This window comes from Chrysochloris asiatica, unplaced genomic scaffold (assembly GCF_000296735.1).
Source record: "Chrysochloris asiatica unplaced genomic scaffold, ChrAsi1.0 scaffold00107, whole genome shotgun sequence".
NCBI lineage: Eukaryota > Metazoa > Chordata > Mammalia > Afrosoricida > Chrysochloridae > Chrysochloris > Chrysochloris asiatica.
In genome coordinates, this window is record NW_006408625.1 from 6,192,420 (window position 1) to 6,212,032 (window position 19,613).

The 19,613-nt window shown below is 39.0% G+C and overlaps 1 protein-coding gene across 1 annotated transcript in view; it reads left to right on the forward strand.

Annotated features, from left to right (window-relative positions):
• HABP4 (hyaluronan binding protein 4) overlaps positions 1-19,613 on the forward strand; it is a 47,855-nt gene that overhangs the window by 2,996 nt on the left and 25,246 nt on the right. The window contains exons 2-5 of the mRNA XM_006867670.1: positions 3,628-3,790; positions 15,448-15,609; positions 15,783-15,851; positions 19,166-19,249. Of these exons, the coding sequence (XP_006867732.1) occupies positions 3,628-3,790; positions 15,448-15,609; positions 15,783-15,851; positions 19,166-19,249 (478 nt within the window). The remainder of the gene's footprint in view (positions 1-3,627; positions 3,791-15,447; positions 15,610-15,782; positions 15,852-19,165; positions 19,250-19,613) is intronic.

The window sequence follows — 19,613 nt, forward strand, 5'->3', positions numbered from 1 at the left end:
TCTTTAGTAAGTGTAATTGATATATTTTTTTCTATCTCAGAATTTTAATTTAGTTAGAATATTGTAAATGCTTAGTGTGGACAAGAAACAAAGTCTAAACATGTTCAGCAATGGTGAGCAACATATAATCCCCAAAGACTGTGGAAATAAGATTTTCCCATGGAAGCTTGGGTTTTTAGTGTCCTTGAATATTCATCTAGCAATATACACAGACCCTGTGTGAGCCTTGTTAACTACATCACCAGAGTCTGTGTGAGCTTGCTTTGTAAAGCCTTTCAGAACTATGGTCTTTGAGCCAAAGGTCAGTTTTTATTTGTAGGAATTTCACTGTAAATTTCATTGTATTTATCCCTTCGCAGAGACTTGGCCTTAGACCTGAAGTGGAACTGGTTATACCACCTGCTTATTGGGATGGGCCAGTGAAATGCAGTGTTAGCAGTATCTACTTGGAGCCGCTGATCCACCAAAAGAAAACAAGCCAGCTTCAGTCTCGGCTTTGAGCTCTTAATGCTAAATGTTGAGGGGGAAAGATGTGGACCCCTTTTTCTTTTGTTTTCTTTTTTGTATTTTGGAAGGAGAAAGAAATTTTTCAAGAAAGTGGTGAGATAATTATCCTAATAAGCAGCCAATCTTGTTAAACAGTTTTCAGTTTATATCAAAGTCTGTTCCAAAATTTGAGTATTAGTTGAAAACTGTTAAAGTATGCAATAAATACTACATTTTAAGTTGTAAAAAGTGAATGACAAAATGAGGCCATTAACTTGGACCAAAAAGAAGATAGGATAAGCTAAGTTATTCTGTAGTTGTTTTTAAGTAAATCTTTATGATTGTTTTAAAACTACAGGTTGTAAGAAGGAAATTTGAAGTTGTATTACAATAACTTTCTATGTTGGGTGGAAAAGTACTGAAAATTATTGTTACAGTTAATATTTGTTGCTAATAGTTATATATGATGATCTAGTATTATTTTCAACGTGTTAAGTAACTTTTTCTTTCATAATGATATAACTTTCAAACTCGCTTTTTCTACCATATATTCCAAGCACCTCTTTTGTTTTGATCTCTGTTAGTAAAATATGTGTCAGCAGATCTGGCATCGCAGACTCTCTTAGGCAAGAGTGCCAATCTCTGTCTTGATGTTTCTGCAGTAAAAACAAATGGTGCATTTATGAGAGCAGCTTTCCCACATGCTAAATATGTTATAGACTCAGGTTGTGACTGCACTGTAGAATGCAAGTCAGAATTAGTACTGGATTCTGAGACACTAAAAAACCTAGAAGGTTGAATATAACTTATTTCAAGATACTAATTAAAATTTTGTTAATAATGCACATCTGAAAAATTATTTGATACTAATAATTTACATAATCTTATTTTTGTGTTGTCTCATATATGATTTCTACATAAAAGTGAGTTCAGTAAGCTATTTGAATGATGTTACGTTTACCTGGGCTCAGTTTATAAAATTTTAAGTATAAAATATTAAGTAGGAAAATAGAAAAATATGTATAAATTTTATTTCTTAAAGGCCATATGTGCATCTGTCTTAAGTGGAAGAGGAATCCAGTAGTTTACAAATACATCCAGTTATTTGAATACATTTAGTATTTTGAGAGAGTCCCGGTGTGACACTGTAGGGTAATGTGCTGGATTGTAAAGTCGGATTGAACCTCAAAGGTCGGCGGTTCAAGCTCACCAGCCACTCCTTGGAAACCCTATACAGGGTTGCTATGGGTCTGAACTGACTCGATGGCACTTAACAACAACAACAAAATTTTTATAACCATGTAATCAATGGGAAGAGTAATTTATACAAATCAAACAGCAAAACCCTAAACCCTGAAGCCACTAAAAAATGGCATGTGATGTTTGAGATGGAAAACTTTTGTTTGAACTGTATGTTCAGAAAAAGATAAAAGGATAATTTTAGAGGCTATTGTAAAAAATGACAAGTCACAGTGTGTCTAACAAATCTTAGATGACACAACATTTGCTTACATGCTTTAAAGCATGAAAACTAGAGGTGGGTTAAAGTACGGTGAGAAGAGAGAGGAAAAGGCTAGTGTTTCCAAACTCTGCTGTGCCTGCTGAAGGCCAGCCCCTCTTGACCTCTTCAGTACTTGCAATGAGTAAAGAAAGCACTCTGTAGCTAAACAAACGTCAGCTGTTTGAACCCATCAGCCACTCTATGGGAGAAAGATGTGGCTATCTGCTTACATAAAAAGGCAATTCTGTTCTTTCATGTATCAGTTTTGACTGACATTTGAGAATATGGTTGCGAACCTGTAAATTTCATCAAACATCAGAAATTGCTTTCAAAAGAAAAAGATGTGACAAAATCTTGGTTTAAAATAAAACAAAGGAAAGAAACCTTTGTTGTTGTTGTTAGGTGCCATAGAGTTGGTACCAATCCATAGCAACCTTATGCACATCAGAACAAAACACTGCCTGATCCTGGGCGGACTTCACTATTTGTTGCTTTGAGGCCACTTGAGTACACTGATGCTGCTACTTGGCCAATCCATCTCATTAGGGATCTTCCTCTTTTTCACTGACCTTCCACCTTTGTTGTTATTAAATACCATGGAGTCAGTTCTGACTCATAGTGACCCTGCACAGAGTTTCTGAGGCTGTAAATCTTTACAGGAGCAGAACGCCTCATCTTTCTGTGAAACTGCTGGTAGTTTCAAACTGCTGACCTTGAGGTTAGCAGCCTGATTTGTATCCACTATACTACCAGAGCTCCTTACCAAACATGGTATCCTTCTCCAGCAACTGATACTCCTGACAATATGTCTGAAATATGAGAGACGAAGTCTGGCCATCCTGTCCTCCAAGGAGCATTCTGGCTGCACTTCTTCCAACACAGATCTGTTGGTTCTTTTGGCAGCCCATGGCACTTTCAATATTCTCCTCCAGCACCATAACTCAAATGCATCAATTCTTCTACGGTCTTCCTTATTTACTGTGCAGCTTTCACATGCAGACTCTTTAAATTAAAATTACTACTGGTTTGTATGAAATTGGAGTTGTAAAAGTACAGTCTGAAATGATTCTTTAATTTTCTGATTGTGGCTTTGCTGTAAAAATGTTGGTAAAGCTGCTTTTGCAAAATGTAGTTAATTAAGCAAAATACAGCCACAGTCGTCAGATGCCTGCAATTATAGATTAGTTTGTACATTTTATTTATCATACTTTGTAGGATGAAAAGGAAAGCATATGCTCTGATGGTAACTGTTCAAAGTTTTCTGACTCTGTGAGGAGCTTTGGTGGTGCAATGAGTAAAGCACCCAGAAGCTGACCAAAGGTCAGGTGTTTGAACTCTGTGGGAGAAAGATGTGGCCATCTGCTTACATACTGGTTTACAGCCTCTGTATGATGCAGTTCAACTCTGTTATAAAAGGTCACTATGAGTCTGAATCAACTCCACAGTCATGGGCTTGAGTGTGGTCAGATTATTGGCTGCTGCTTTTTTTTTCCCCCTCCACTGTACTTTTCCAGGTTTCGTGAGGTTTTCTTTGACATTGTTTTCTAGAAAAGTGGAATATTAAAGTATCTGTAAAGATTAACAATGTGCTGTCCTGCAGACCTGTGTTCCAGCTCTCTCCTCTGATTTCCTGGTGGCAGGCCAGAAGCGAACTCTGAGGAGAGGGGAGCAGCAAGGGTGGAATGATCACCGGGGGACAGAGGTGGCACTGGATCGAGCAGAGCGGAGATCCTACAGGGAATACCGACCCTATGAAACGGAGAAGCAGACAGAGTTTACAGCAGAGAAGTTTACAGATGAAAAGTATGTACTGCAGGTCTTCGGAGGGAGGGCGGCCAATGTGTGCGGGCACTACAGGCCTTGAGAGAACCACTAAGCCCTTGCGCTGTTCATCGTGGCAGTCCTAGGAATATTTTGTCCATTTAAGTGGCATATCATATTTTTCCAATGTAAGTGACATGCCATACTTCTTAGGTGACATGTAAAAGACCTTTCATTTATCTCATGGCATCTTTGTTCAGAAAATAATTGTACAGTGGACAATAAATTGTATATTGGTTGCTGTGAAACTTACATAATTATACAAGAATGTGTCAAACTGCTTAAATTTTTCATTTAAAGTTCTAATTTTGGACTACGGATAGAATTATGTTTTTTACTTACCATTACTAATTTAGATAAGTAACAGATTTAAACTGAAATCCCTCCTTTCCCCATGGTCAGATCATGATGAAATTTGAGAAAAACTACTATAATGTTTACCACTTTTTTGCCTTGGGTACCTTCTCTAGAAAGTGCTGACCTAGAAGGTAGTCTTGGGCTGGTGCAGTTTTACACCTCTCCTGAGTGATGTCACAGTGTGCAGTCTAGCTTTGCCCCACCTGTACACAGCTAGCAGTTATTTGTCTTATGCTTGGTGCTAATAAGATGGAGGATTGCCACCTGATGTTTCTGTTGAATTATTAACTTACATAACCCAGAGTTTAGATGAAACAGAAACTAATGAATCACATTTAACAGTAAGTAAGGGGAAAAGAGCCATGGTAGTATAGTGATTAAGTGCTCTGCTAACTGAAAGGCTGGGGTTCTGAACCTTCCAGTTGCTCTATTAGACAAAGATGCCCCAGTTTGCTTCCTTAAAGCCTTGGAAACTCTACAGAGCAGTTCTACTCTGTCCTGTGGGGTTGCTGTGAGTCAGAATGAACTGTGTGGCAATGGGAATGCATTCAAGTGAAAAGGCTTTAGGAAGGCCAGAAGAGTGTACAGTTGAATGTTAAGAAAGCCATTGTTCACCACGTCTTCCAATCCCTGACCATTTAGTGTCCTTGCTACAAGTTTTAGTCCAGAATAGGCTTTGTAAACCTATACTCCATTAAAGAAAATAAATCTTATCAGATAACAGCTCAGTCTGAGAGAACCAAGCAGGTAGCAATTTCTGTAGATCTAGTCACCTAGAAGCTATATATGTGCAACTTCGAGGGGAGAGTTATAGAAATGCTTAATTTTACCCTTTTGGTGACTGCTTGAAATTTGTTGCACAGTGCTCAGTCTACATACTTACTAAGCCTCCAAGATCAAAGATTATTTTGGGAAGCATTTGGTTTTTTTTTTCTCATTTCTTACTTCAGAGATTTATTTTGTAGAAGTAAGCAAAGAGTAGATCAAATGTACAAACCCAGTCCTTGTGTGGTGCTCTAGGATAAGCACTGGACTGCTAACCACAGGTTGGTGGTTCAAATTCACCAGCTGCTTCTCAGAAACCCTATACAGGGTCCTGTAGGATAAAAATGCCGTGATGAGTCAGACCAACTTGATGGCACTTTACAACAACAACAACATGTATGTTATGTATAAAACACACGCATGCACTTATGTATACACAAACACACTTTTTTCCTGTATCATTTAGGAGTAGGGTGCAGAAATGTCTGTTTATCCTTAAATACTTAAGTGTATTTAATAAAAAAAATAGAATACTTTTCATAGTATGATTATCAAAATCATTAACATTACTGTAATAGTATAATTCTCTAAATTATATAATCTACACACTTTTCAAATTTAACCAGTTTTCACAATAAATCCTTTTAGAAAAGAAAACCAGTCTTCTAGTTCAGGATTCAGTCTAGCTATTATATTGTCTTTGTTGTTGTTGAGTTGCCATCAAGTTGTTTCTGACTCATAGCGACCTATATGGGGTTTCTGAGGAGCAGCTGGTGGGTTTGAACTGCTGACTTTGTGGTCAGCAGTCCAGTGCTTATCCCACAGTGCCACACCAGGACTCTAAGAAGCCCCTTAATCTTTCTTTATCTTTAGTGACTTTGATGTTTGAAGAGTAGAGCCAGTTATTCCAGAAACCATCCCTAATTTGAGTTTGTCGTGATGTTTCCTGTGTTTAGAACTAGGTAGTACATTATGGGCTTGGTGTACTCATGACATCACAGTAGGAATATGTAGGAACCTTTATTTACAAGGAAATTTATTTTAATTTTAATAAGATATGTTATCAGAAACCATTTTTCTTAAAAATCATCTTCTGGGTGTAAAGGTTCATATTGTCTTTAATAAAAACGATGTGTTTTAGACAGTTTGGAAAATGCAGAAAATAATTTCAGCTCACCATCTGAGGTGATTACTCTTAGCACTTGGGCATATCTCCTTATGTACTTAAGACGTCATGGTCACAATATAATCTTGCTTTTCCACTTGAAATGCCATCAGCAATTTCTGTGTTAGTAACAATGTTTGGTAAGCATTTTTAATGGCTCTCTTAGATCTGTTGTTTGAGTATATCAATGTTATCACTCCCTTGGTTTGAGAACTTTGTTCAGCTTCCAGGGTTTTTTTGTTAATGATAGTATCTAGTGAGCAGCCTTTTTGTATGTTTGCAGTTTGCCAGATGGAGTCCTGGAGGTGAAAATTCAGTTAGTACCATGTAGCCATGTTCCTCAATAGGGTGGCTGTGTGTCCAAATATGGTGGCTAGCATGTGCTGCAGTGCAAGTGGGAATGGGTTGTTGTAGTGTGGTTGCCAGCACTGGGTTGGAGGGGATATTGATATGTAGTAACAAATCATTCTCTTAGTATCCATTTGCTCTATCATTAACAATCTATTAGTACATTTCTACTAACAGTTTCTCTAAACTTGAATGTAATTGTTTGATTTGCTCATTTGAAAAGTGAAAAACTGGTATCACCTTACATTTCTATGTATACAGATGCTATATATGTGCTTATTGGACTCCTAGTGTGGCGCTGTGGGATCAACACTGGATTGCGAACCACAAGGTCAGCAGTTCCAACCCACCAGCTGCTCCTTGGAAACCTTACACAGGGGCGCTATGGGTCGGAATTGACTCGATGGCACTTGACAACAACAATAACAACATATATGCTTGTTGGATATAATTATAAAATCTGGATAATCTTGAAAGATTATCTAATTCAGCCTTTTCAATTTATGGATGAGGAAACAAAGATCCAGTTTCAGCAGTGACATGGATTTTTTTCCCACTAAGGCATAGTACATTTTTACTCTTTTATTCATTCATTCAGCAGGTACCAGAGAGCATGTAACTGTACTTGATGTAGATTGTGCTGCTCACAGGGTGTAGGGGGAGGTTAGTGTAAGGGTATAAGACATTTCTCACACAGCCTAGTTGGGAAGATGAGCATTTGAAGAAGGACACTTCTAGTCCTCATTTTTCTTTCACCTGTCGTAGAATCCAAATTGGAATGTGTGTTTTCTGTAATGTAGGTGATATAAACTTTAATTCCATATATTATTAGATAGGAGTTCCCTGGTTAGTGTAAACGGTGAAGTTCTCAGATGATAACTGAAAAGTTAGAGGTTTGAATTCATCCACAGTTCCTCAGAAGAAAGACATGATCTACTTGGGAAAAATTGGTCACTGAAAACTGTGACACACATGACTCACCATGAGTTGTGGTTGATTCATGGTGCTTTTGTTTGTTTGCTTTTTAAAAACTAGATTATTCAGAGCATGTTTCTCAATCAGGCTACTTAAATTGTGGTTAAATTATGAAGAGCTGTTACTTTTCATCATTGTTGTTAAGTACCGTCAAGTCGATTCCAACCCATAGCGACCCTGTATAGGGTTTCTAAGGAGCAGCTGGTGAGCTTGAATCACGGACCTTGCAGTTCAAATGACTTTGCAGTTTGACGCATTAGCCTACAGTTGATGCTAATTTGGGAGAGGGAGGAGTAAACATGTGGTCTCATTCCTGACAGTTTAATAGGTAGAATCTATTACTTAATTTCATCCAGATCTAATTGAGCACTGTCTACGAACCAGGAAGGAGTGTAAGCTTCTGAAAGGGATTGGCAACTGCAAATGAGACGAGGCAGAATTTAGGCCAAGAGGTATAAGTTATTGAGGCTGAAGGGGCAAGATCAGGACGGTAGGGTATTTGGGGTAGGTTTCTTAATGAAATTCTCAGAGAACAGCCCTGGCTATGCTTGAAAAATAAGCCTTATCTTTCTCCCATGGAGCGATTGGTAGATTCAAGCTTAGCAGCCCAACTCATAAGCACTATACTACTAGGGTTCCTTCTAATTGTTGTGATGTAAAAATTCCTTGGCACAACTCTCTTGACCTTTTTCCTACTAGTCTAGTGTATTTTTCAGTTTTCTTTAAACTTTTTCCTAATAAGTTCCCATGATTGTCCTGTGATATTTGAAAAAATTCTATTGAAATAACCCCTTTGGGACCCCAAAAGCAGTTACTATATGTAACCTTCAGAGCTGAACTCTGCTTTGAATGTAACTGGCCCAGCAGAGCCCCTCAGAACCTACTGGTTTGGTTGGACCTTGTTTTTGAAGGCACCCTACTGAAACTGGTGGTCAAGTCAGTTCTGACTCAGCGAACTTGTATAGGATTTCTGAGGCTATAAATCTTTGTGGGAGCAAGAAGCTTCATCTTTCCTCCCACAGAGTGAATGGTAGATTCAAACTGTTGACCTTGCAGTTAGCAGGCCAACGCATAAATACTATATTACCAGGGCTTCTTTTATTGAGACTAAAACAAATATATTATTGAGAGAACTTGTCTGCAGCCATCCAGCCATTCACTAATCACAGATATATGTTTAAACATTCCCCCCCCCCCCCAAATAAACCTATACATCTATGAACTGGAACCTTTGTAGCAATACTTTTTTACTTACTCTGGTATAACTTCTTGAGATTTCCCAACTCTCCAAGACCTATTTCCACTACTGTAACCTAGGACAGGAAGGGGGCCAGGAACACACTGTCCCTGGGACATTGTTGGAATTCAGAGGGAGTTTCCACATAAAAGCAGCGTAATAGATTTTGCTGGGATTGGTTCTAAGTGTTTGGGGTCCAGAATCTGCTACATCATGCATATCATATATTCTGAGTGTACAATAGCTGTTTTTATTGTAGTATGAATTTTTCTTTAGATCTTCAAATACTGAACTTAAGTAAACTTTTTTTTTTTTCTTTTCACTTTTTATTTATTATGAATTGGGTGAAAGTTTACAGAGCAAATTGGGTTTCCATTCAACAATTCATACATATTTTGCCTCATGACATTGATTACAGTTCTCCTCAATGTTAACAGAACTCTTCCCATTTCCTTCCAGTGTTTACTTTTTCTATCAGTTCATCTTTCCTATCCTTTCCTGCCTTCTGAACTTGACCCCTGTGCAAGTGTTGCCCTTTGATCTTGTAAGCTTGGTTGTTCTAGGGAGCGCGCACCTCCCTGTTAAGTAAACTTTTAAGAATACTTAAAGTCTGCCTTTGTCTGGCTAGGAGACTTGGTGGTATAATGGGTTAAGCATTGGTCTACTAATATCAAGGTTAGCAATTCATACCCACCAGGTCTGCAGGAGAAAGATGAGACTTCCTACTCCTTTAAGATTTCCAGTCTCAGAAACCCTGTGGAGCAATTCTACACTGCCTTATAAGGTCACTTTGAGTTGGAATTAACTCCCCAGCAGAGGATTTGGGTTTTTGTTTGTTTTGGCTTTGGTTTTGGTTTTACTGCTAGTCATTTAAAATCTATCCTAATTCTGTTAGAATCACTCACTCAGATGTTTAAACATTTATAGCAGTTTTAACATAATTAAGTAGGTTTTGCATTCAGTTCACAGTGGTAGAATTAGGAACTAGAGGGATAAATATGATCCATCTAGATGTTTTGAATAAGCATTTGTCAATTCTTTGGATAAATAAATGAGAAAACAATACGCTTCTCTTCATGACTAGACTATAAGCCTGTTGAGGGATGCTCCATCCCTAGGGCTTTCAGGACACCTGGTAAATAGTCGGTCACAGCAAATATTTTTTAGATTAAACCAAAGCAGATTTAATCACAAAGTACATATTTAATTACACGCAAAGACCACAGCCTTTGGTATGGATTGCATCTCAATGTCAAGAAAACAAAAATCCTCACCACTGGACCAGTAAACAACATTCTTATCAACAGAGAAAAGATTGAATTTGTCAAGGCCTTCATTCTTCTTGGATCAACTATCAATACTCATGGAAGCAGCAGTCAGGAAGTCAAACAACGTATTGCATCGGGTAAATGTGCTGCACAAGACCTTCTTAAAGTGTTGAAGAGCAAAGATGTCAGCTTGAAGACTAAGGTGCACCTGACCCAAGCCATGGTATTTTCAGTCACCTTATATGCATGTAAAAGCTGGACAGTGAATAAGGAAGACTGTAGAAGAATTGACGCTTTTGAGTTATGGTGTTGGAGGAGAACATTGAAAGTATCCTGCGCTGCCAAAAGAAGAAACAGATCTGTGTTGGAAGAAGTGCAGCCAGAGTGCTCCTTGGAGGCCAGGATGGCTAGACTTCATGTCTCATACTTCAGACATATTGTCAGGAGGGACCAGTCGTTGGAGAAGGATACCATGTTTGATAACGTGGAGGGTCAAAGAAAAAGAGGAAGACCCCTAGCAAGATAGATTGGCAAAGTGGCAGCATCAATGGGTTCAAGCGTAGCAACAATTGTGAGGTTGGCCCAGGACCAGTGTTTCGTTATGTTGTGCACTATGAGTCAGTTCTACTCAATGGCATGTAACAAAAACAACAGATGTACAAATAGGAGACTCTGGCTGGTACAACTGATTTACACACTCAACTGCTGACTGAATGCATACTTGGTTCTAGTTCACTCAGAAGCACTTTAAAAGAAGCTCCAGATGATCTCCTTTTGAAAAATCAGTCATTAAAAACCTGTGAAAAGACTAGATTAACTGGTTGGCTGGAGACTGGTGAAATCACTGAGACAGTGGCCCTCAGTCACCCTTTGGGCCTGGAACTAAACTCATCCCCATGGATCAATTTTCAGTCAATCAGTAGACAGGTCTGTGTGGTGACTGAGTAACACTAAGGATGTATGCACTCCTTAAAAGAGCCAACCATTGGAGATCAAAAGGGCAGCAGTGCACCAAGAACAACTTCATAAGATAAGAGAGAGGAAAGAAGGGATGGAATCATGGGGAGGAAGTGAGATAAGAGATGTTACGTTGTGGGGATTGCAGTCAATGGCTTGAAACAAATGTATATGAATTGTTGAATGGAAAACTGATTTGCTCTGTGAACCTTTCACCCAAATCACAATAAAAAATGAGAAAAGAAAACATCCTACCCTACTACAAAATGACTTGTGCAAAAATACTTAACCTCTCTGAGGTTTCTTTACCCAGAAGGACTTGTATATCTTTAGTAGGATTATTGTAAGATAGTGGATTTCAAATATATACAGCAGGATGGAGATGGTCGTGGTGGTGTGCCATGGTGTTGGTTCCAACTCAACAACTCTACATAGCGGTTTCGAGGCTATAAATCTTTACAGGAGCAGAAAACCTCATCTTTCTCCCATGGAGAGGCTGGTAGATTTTAACTGCTGGCCTTGCAATTAGCAGCCTAACTCCTAACCCACTATGCTATGAGGGCTCCTTATAGAGCAGGATGTTGTTGTTGCTAAGTGCCGTTGAGTCGGCTCTGACTCATAATCGACCCTGTATAGGGTTTCCAAGGAGCAGATGGTGAGTTTGAACCTCTGTTTAAACGACTCTGCAGTCCAGCGCATTAACCCACAGCACCACACCAGAACGCCTATGGAGTGAGATCCTTGACTCAAATGCTGTTTTAGTTGTGAGTTCACCACAAAGTTTCCTAAATATAGCACAGAGTCCTGGTGTGGCACTGTAGGATAAGCATTCAGCCACAAGGTAGGTTTGGGCAGTTCAAACTCACCAGCTATTCCTTGAAAACCCTATAAATAGAGTTGCAGTGAGTCGGAACTGACTCAGTGGCACTTAACAGCAGCAAAAGCAAATATAACTCAGAATTCCTCAGTCCTTTGTAGTACTTGAAAGAGAAAACATTGTATATTAAGGGTATCCTAAAGAAGTGCTTGAGAATTTATTTAACTGAGTAGAAAGAGAGGGAACCTGTGGAGTACAGAAAAACATGGATACAGGATGAAAATATACCAGGAGGTGCGACAGTTGCTTTCAATCACTATTATACTTTTTAGTGAATTTGGTGTTTTGTCATTATTTGATGTGGACTCCATGTGAATTTCGGCCCTATTTAAATACTGTCATTATTTTTCATGCATATCTTTGCTCTTATTTACTCTACTTTCAGGTAGACTTTTCCTTTCATGGTCCTAAGTTCCAGGTTAAGAATTTAATTACTTTTCTTTTGTCATTTTAGAACTTTGCACTAGATGCTTAGTATAATTTGGAATCAGTTCTTACAAAATTTCTATTTTAAAACTTGGTTTTAATGTGGGAAAGTAAGGAATCGAAAAGACAACTGAGACTTTAATTTAGAATTGTGTTTTTCACAAATGATCAATACTTCCTATATTCATATTTTTAAAAAACAAAATTTGTTGAGTATTCCATGTTTTTCCCATGTAAAAATGATGTGGGAGTTAGTAGCGGCTAACCTCCTTTGATTTCACCATCAGATGCTGTTATTAAGTGCCATCAAGTCAGTTCTGACACATAGCCATCCTGTATAAGGTTTCCGAGGAGCAGCTGGTGAGTTTGAACTGCTGATCCTTGCAATTCAAACTGACTTTGCAGTCCATAATGTCATACTTTTGGCCATAAAAGTAGATTGTGACTCCTTAGATATTATCAAAATAGTAGAGCCTGGGGGCTCAGTACCATAGTCTCAGGGAACACCATAGTCAATTGGCACAACATAGTCCACAAAGACAGTGTTCTATATCCAACTTTGGTGAGTAGCATCTGGGATATTAAAAGCTCATGAGTGGCCATCCAAGGTATAGCTATTGGTCTCTCCATGTGCAGAAGAAAGAAGAGTGCTGAGAATTGAAGATCCTTGGAACCCATTAGGCCAGTGGAGTAATGGAACATGTGAACATCAGTCTCCGTGACTCTGAGACCAGAACTGGATGGTGCCTGGCTACCACTACCAACTACTTTGGAATGAATCACATTAGGTCCTAAATACAGCAACAGAGTGTATGGAACAAAACTCAAGATTATTTTTTTTAAAAGACCAGGCTTCCTGGTCAGAAAGGGCCAGTGGAGTCTGAGACTATGGCCCTTTACCAATCTTCAGGTCTGGAAAGGAGCTCACACTCATTGTCCAACTTTCAGTTGAGCAATGGATAGGTATATAGGGGACAACAGCACTAGCACACCAACAAGATATGCTCACTTGCATTCAGAGTCAGTCATTCAGAGTCAAAGGGGCAGCATGTGGTTAAGGACAAAGGTGAGAAAGGCTAGGAAGGTTGGGTTTGAAATGGAAATAGGAGCCACAGGGAGGAAGTGGGATAGCTGTTGTCCATGAAGGGGATTGCAATCATTGAGATGAAACAAAGCATATGATTTGTTGAATGTAAAGCTGATGATTTTGTCAGTAAAGCTTCACTCAATTCACAAAAAGTTGAAAAAAAAACCAAACAAAATAAAAGTAGAATGCGATAAGCCTGTAGTTCTGGTTTTTGAGTCATTAATGTGACTAGATTCCTTGATATCAGGATCTGTATTAACTAAGTAATGGTATTATTGCTTTATGTGCCTTTTAAAGGCCTGACAAATATATAATTTCTGCTATTAAACTAGGATTATGACAATGAAAAAGATAGGATCCTTCCCACAGTCAAGTTGGGGAATGGGATATGCCCACATAAAGTGGTTGATGACAAATATTTGGAGGAGGAAGGGGTTTAGATGCTCATGTTATGCCTCAAGGCCATGGAGTGTCCAGGTGCAGATGTCCAGAAAATCACTGACTCTAGTGTGAGATCAGAGAGACTTAAGTGAGAGACACATGAGTAAGCACGTTGTGTGAAGTGGATGTACTGGAACATTTAAGGACAAGCAAGTGTTACAAAGAGTGGGGAGGTAGCACTGCACCTAGAGCATCAAGATCTGTTGCTGTATGAAAAGGCAAAGTGCATCTGGAAAAGGATGGTGATATGCTGGCACAACACGGCAAATGGAATCAATGCCCTTCAATTGTAAGTGTGGATAGTATTCTATTGGTGAATGTTTGGGTGTGTATTTATATTTTTAGGTGCTGTCAAGTCAGTTCCAACTCATAGCTGCTGGTAGATTTGAACTGCCAACCTTGTGGTTAGCAGTCTAGTGCTTATCCTACAGTACCACACCAGGTTTGTATATAAGGGGGGATTCAAAAAGTTAGTGGAAAGATTCCATTATCCTTGAATTCCATTTTCCATGAACTTTTTGAAGCTCCTTTGTATTTTTCCACAATGAAAAAAAAAAAAAAGGAAAAAAGGCAAGGTACAGAATGTTTCAAGACTTTGTAGGGGGTTGCCTCTGTGAAGGGCAAATGGGTAGCTTGAATTTTGTACTACATTTGGGACTTGCGGTCTCATTGTAGATAGCTTTTTGAAGGAGAAACAGGGAAAGAAGTCAGAGGGTAATTAGTGGTCAGTAGAGTCCGGTGGTGCAGAGGGCTCAAATGACAGGAAGAAATGGCATTTTAGCTATCCCTGAAAGTTTATGTGGAGTAATGGGGCTAGAAATCATACCAAAGCAGATGAATCTTTTCAGTCCCAAATGTCATTTGGATGCATGGGCAGGGGTGTGTGAGAGATATTTGGGAGGGAGGGTAATTAGAATTTTAGCTATTTTTACTGATATATAAAACACACCAAATATAACTTTAAAGGTTATCGTATTAAGCTGAAATAAATGTCATCACTTTATAAATGAGGAAGTAAGATCTAGAGAGAAAGTGATGCCCTACTAGAATTATTATAAAGCCTAGCCAAGAACCACCCCTCCTGTGCCAGCTCCACTTCCTAGCAGCTGTGTGACCTTGGACAACTGATCTAACCCTTCTATGTTTCAGTTTCTTCATCTGTCTGTTATAGTTTTTTGTAATTACTGGTGTATGTAAAGTCCTGAGAGCAATGCCAGGCATAGTATATACTCAGTGAAGATCACCTTAATTTCTAATTCAAGCTAATGTTCTTTTCCAGGATACTATTGCCATAATAAGGAGCTCTTGTAGCATAGTGGTTACGAATCAGGCTGTGAACCGCAAAGTCAGCAGTTCGAAACTACCAGCTGTTCCACGGGAGAAAGATGAGGCGTTCTGCTCCCATAAAGATTTACAGCCTCGGAAACCCTGTGCAGGGTCGCTATGAGTCGGAACCGACTCCACAGCACATAACAACAACAAATTGCCATAATGGAATTCTGGTGTCGTGCTGCAGGATAAGCACTTGCCCACAAAGTCCATTTGAACTGCAAGGTTGTTGGTTCAAACCCACCAATTGCTCCTTGGAAAACCTATATAGGAGGGTCGCTATGAGTCAAAACCAACTTGATAGCACTTAACCACAGCAATAGTGCTATAATGTCCTGCTAAAATTTCTTGTCCAAAAAATAGCCTTAGACCTTTACTCAAATTTATTGCTTTTATTTTCTCTTTAGACCAGTTGATAGGTTTGATCGAGACCGACCCCTAAGAGGACGAGGAAGTGCAAGAGGGGGAATGCGAAGCAGAGGGAAAGGTGGTCCCATGAACAGAGCTTTTGATAGTTTTGACCAGAGAGGGAAACGTGAATTTGAAAGATATGTTGGGAGTGATAAAATGTAAGTTTCTTTGTAATGCCGTTTTCACTTAGAGATTTTGGATATATAGTATGAATCTGTTACATGCTTTCAAGTGTATTTCATGACTGTATAATAGTATGTTGTTATTGCTATCTGTTCTTGGGACATTTTTTTCGGATTTGGCTCCCAATCAATACGCTTGCTTTCTCTAGAGCTATGAGAACTGAAGACAACATGGGTGGCTCTGGAGTTCGAAGCTGGCCATCAAGTAAAGATACCAGGTACAGTGCAAAGGTTTGCTGTCTATGAGCCTACAACCAAATGGAGAGCTCTGGATCTTTATTGCTTTTCTGGGAAATGATCTCAGTGTCATGTTTAAAGAGATATTGATTGTAGACTTTGTTGTTGTTAAGTCTTTATAACTCCCACCAAACGACTCTCTTGCTGTTGGCTATGAAGAGAAAGTGATAGGATGACATAATTCAGCTGTGGATGTTAGCAGAGTTCATTGTAACTGTAAAAACCTGAAACTCTAGCATGGGTATAACATGAGCCATCTCAGAAGCAGGAGGGGGAATCTCACTACCAACAAGAATAAAGAACCAGGAGTAGTGGAGTGTGTCCTCTGGACCCCGAGATCCCTGCACATTGAACCTCCTCCACCTGGGAACAGAGAGCTGTGACACTGGAGGATTAACAGAGCACCAGACAGAGCAGTAAGCTGCCTTCAAAGCTTTCTGTAGCTCTGTCCAACAGAGAGAGGCCTTCCTCTCGGCACTGCTGGGAAGAGGCTATCCTGTCTGAACAACTGTGCCCTGAGCGTTCTGACCCTGTTAACTTCCCTAGTAAATCCCATTACTTTTCCAAATTCTCTATCAACCTTGATAGAAATACAGCGTCTTGCAAGCAGTAAGTCCCTCTTTCTCCTTCCTACCCACCCTTGGTAATCACTAATAACCTTTGGTTTCTATACTTTTGCCTATTCTAGAAATTTCATACACGTGGATCATATATAATAGTTGTTCTTTGGTGATTTAATTAACATAATGCTTTCTTGGTTCACCATATATCCGGACCTCATTTCTCTTATGACTAATAGCCTATTGTATGTACAATATTGTATGCATGTTTATCTGTTGGTGGACTTTCACATTATTTCCATCTTTGGATGCTGTGAAAGGAATTTAGGATTTCGCATTAACATTTTTCTTAAATTGTTTTCCTGAAAGATAAACATACAAAATAATGTCAAATGAAATATCAGATCTACTGCCTTTGAAAATCTGTGTGGTCCTTGGAAGGAAGAGGAAACTTGTTGAGTATTTTTCTATCTGGAGTTCCATAGGCTCTCAATTACAAATCTTGTTATTTTACTTTGCTTTTATATATATTTGTTAAGTGCCATTGACTTAGTTTTCACTCATAGCATAGGGTTTCCAAGAAGTGACTGGTGAGTGGGGATTGCCAACTTTGTGGTTCTCAGTCCAGTGCTTATCCTACAGCACCACACTGACACAGTGATCCTGTATAGACTTTTTGAGACTGTAACTCCTTACGAGCAGACAGCTGGTCTGCTTGTAATTAGCAGTGTTTATCCTTCAGCACCCCTAGGGCTTCTTTGGGGGATTGCAGTTGTTATTAAGTGCCATCAAGTCAGTTCTGACTCAAAGCAACCCTGTCTAGGGTTTCTGAGTTGCGGCTAGTGAGTTTGAATCACCAACCTTGTGGTTAGAAGTATAGTGCTTACTGTATGGTGCCATACCAGTACTCCCCTTTTGGAGTTGATTTAAAGTGCTGTCCAGTCAATTCTGACTCATAGTAACCCTGTATAGGGTTTTGGAGGAGCAGCTGGTAAGTATGAACTGCTGACCCTTCAGTTCAAACTGACCTTGCAGTCCAGTGCATTAAAGTACATACAGCACCACACCAAAGGAGATCTGGTAGTACAGTGGTTACGAATCGGGCTGTGAACCTTAAAGTCAGCAGTTTGAAACTACCAGCTATTGAGTGGGGGAAAGGTGAGGCTTTCTGCTCCCGTAAAGATTTACAGCCTCAGAAACCCTGTACAGGGTCACTGTGAGTTAGAACCGACTCCATGGCACATAACCACCACCACCACCACCAGGTGCTAAAAAAAATCATGTGCCTCCCCTCCCCCCAGAGTTAGCCTGTGTATAGATAGCTGCTGAACTGTTTGTGATGGTGCCAGCCATTGGGCAGACAAGCAGTGATGCTCTTTGCAAGCACCAACTGCATTTCTTGTGACCTTTTTTTATTTTTAAAGTTAGGGCTATACATAGTTTCAGTTGAAAACTGAATTTTTAAAAATGTTGAGAGTATGCAAAATGAAGTATAAAAAAGTCTGTTCCATTGTATTTCAATTTCTGCTTACTATTTAAAAACTAACTTATTTTTAAATTATCCATCAAAAGCTTTTCCTGAACTCAGAAAAATTATATAGACTATAAAGCATTTCTAACAGATATATTGATATTGAAGTCTTGGTGTAGTGCCATAGGATAAGCACTGGTCTGCTAATCGCACGGTTAATAGTTCAAAGCCACCAGCTGCTTCTCAGAAACCCTGACTCCATGGCAGTTAATAACAGCAGTGTAACATTTACTGAAAATGATGTTTCTTTTTCTGAGACTTACTTTTTAAAATAAGGAGCCTTGGTAGAATCATGGGTTATGAGTTGAGCTGCTATCCGCAGGGTCAGCAGTTCAAATCTGCATAGAAGAAAGTTGAGGTTTTCTGCTCCTGTAAAGATTTATAGCCTCGGAAACCCTATTCAGGGTCAGTATGAGTCAGAACCGACTTGACTGCACACCACCACCACCAGAATGATCTGATGCCCACCCGCTGCCAACTCATAGCCATTTTGTATAGGTTTTCTACAGGAGCAGACAGCCTCATCTGTCTCCCTCAGAAAGACTGGGACTGCCAACTTTGCAGTTTGCAGCCCAGTGCCTAACCTACAGTGCTGCCAGCCCTCGTTAATGATATGATAGGATTCATGTTAACATGAAAAGGAAAATTAAGATCACTTTCATTAAAATTCAGATGTGTTGTGATTTTTAATATATAGATTATATATCTATTTAGACAAGATGGTATATAAGTCAATGTTTGTTCTTGGTTTTCCGAACTAGTTACTAGCATGTTTGTAATCACACACCCATATTTTAGAATCTATTTCTACTTTCTTAATCATTTTCTAAAAGTTTGATATGGCATACTCTTATTTATAATATCATAGAATACTTGTACTGTGAGAATTACTATGGTTCCTTTGAAATATGGAGTTTCCTAGGATAATAAGGATTTTCAACTCTTTTTCTGACCATTTACAGTCTTATCTGTTCTTAATTTTAGACCATTCATGGAAACTTCTATTTCTCAGATTACTTTTTATATTTTGGGAAATAATTTATATATGGAAAAGCAATTTAGATTGTGTTTTCATTTTTATGTGGGTGCACATATAGTGTATATAGTACCTTGAAGGATATTTACATATTTTCTTTTTCTATTTTAAATAAAGACATTGATAAGAACTGAGTTATGTGATGGGGAAATTCTTGCTGTGTTTCAGTGATGTGGAGCAGATGGTACCCATGGAGGAGACCACAGCACTGGAAGAGCCCCTGGGCAGTCAGGAAGGGGAATCTCTGGCCAAGTAGGACTTTGATTCACTTTTCCTGTTGAGTTGTTGGTCTTTTTCATAAATATTCCTGGGAGTGCTTCATAAAGTAGAAGGCTAAGCAATTTGTCACATCCCAGAAATATCTGGGTGGCACAAATGGACTCTGAAAGATTAGTGACTTGTTCTAGTCCATTCAGAGGTACCTAGGGAACAAAGCCTGGCTATCTAAAAAAAAAAAAAAAAAAAAAAATTCATAGAAAATCCTTTGGAGCTTTTCTACTCTGACATATATGGGGTCACTATCAGTTAGAATCAACATAGTGGTCACAGATTTTGGTGTGTCTTTTTGGCCATATTATATATGATCTTTTTCATGTACAAGTATGAGGAAGCTTTA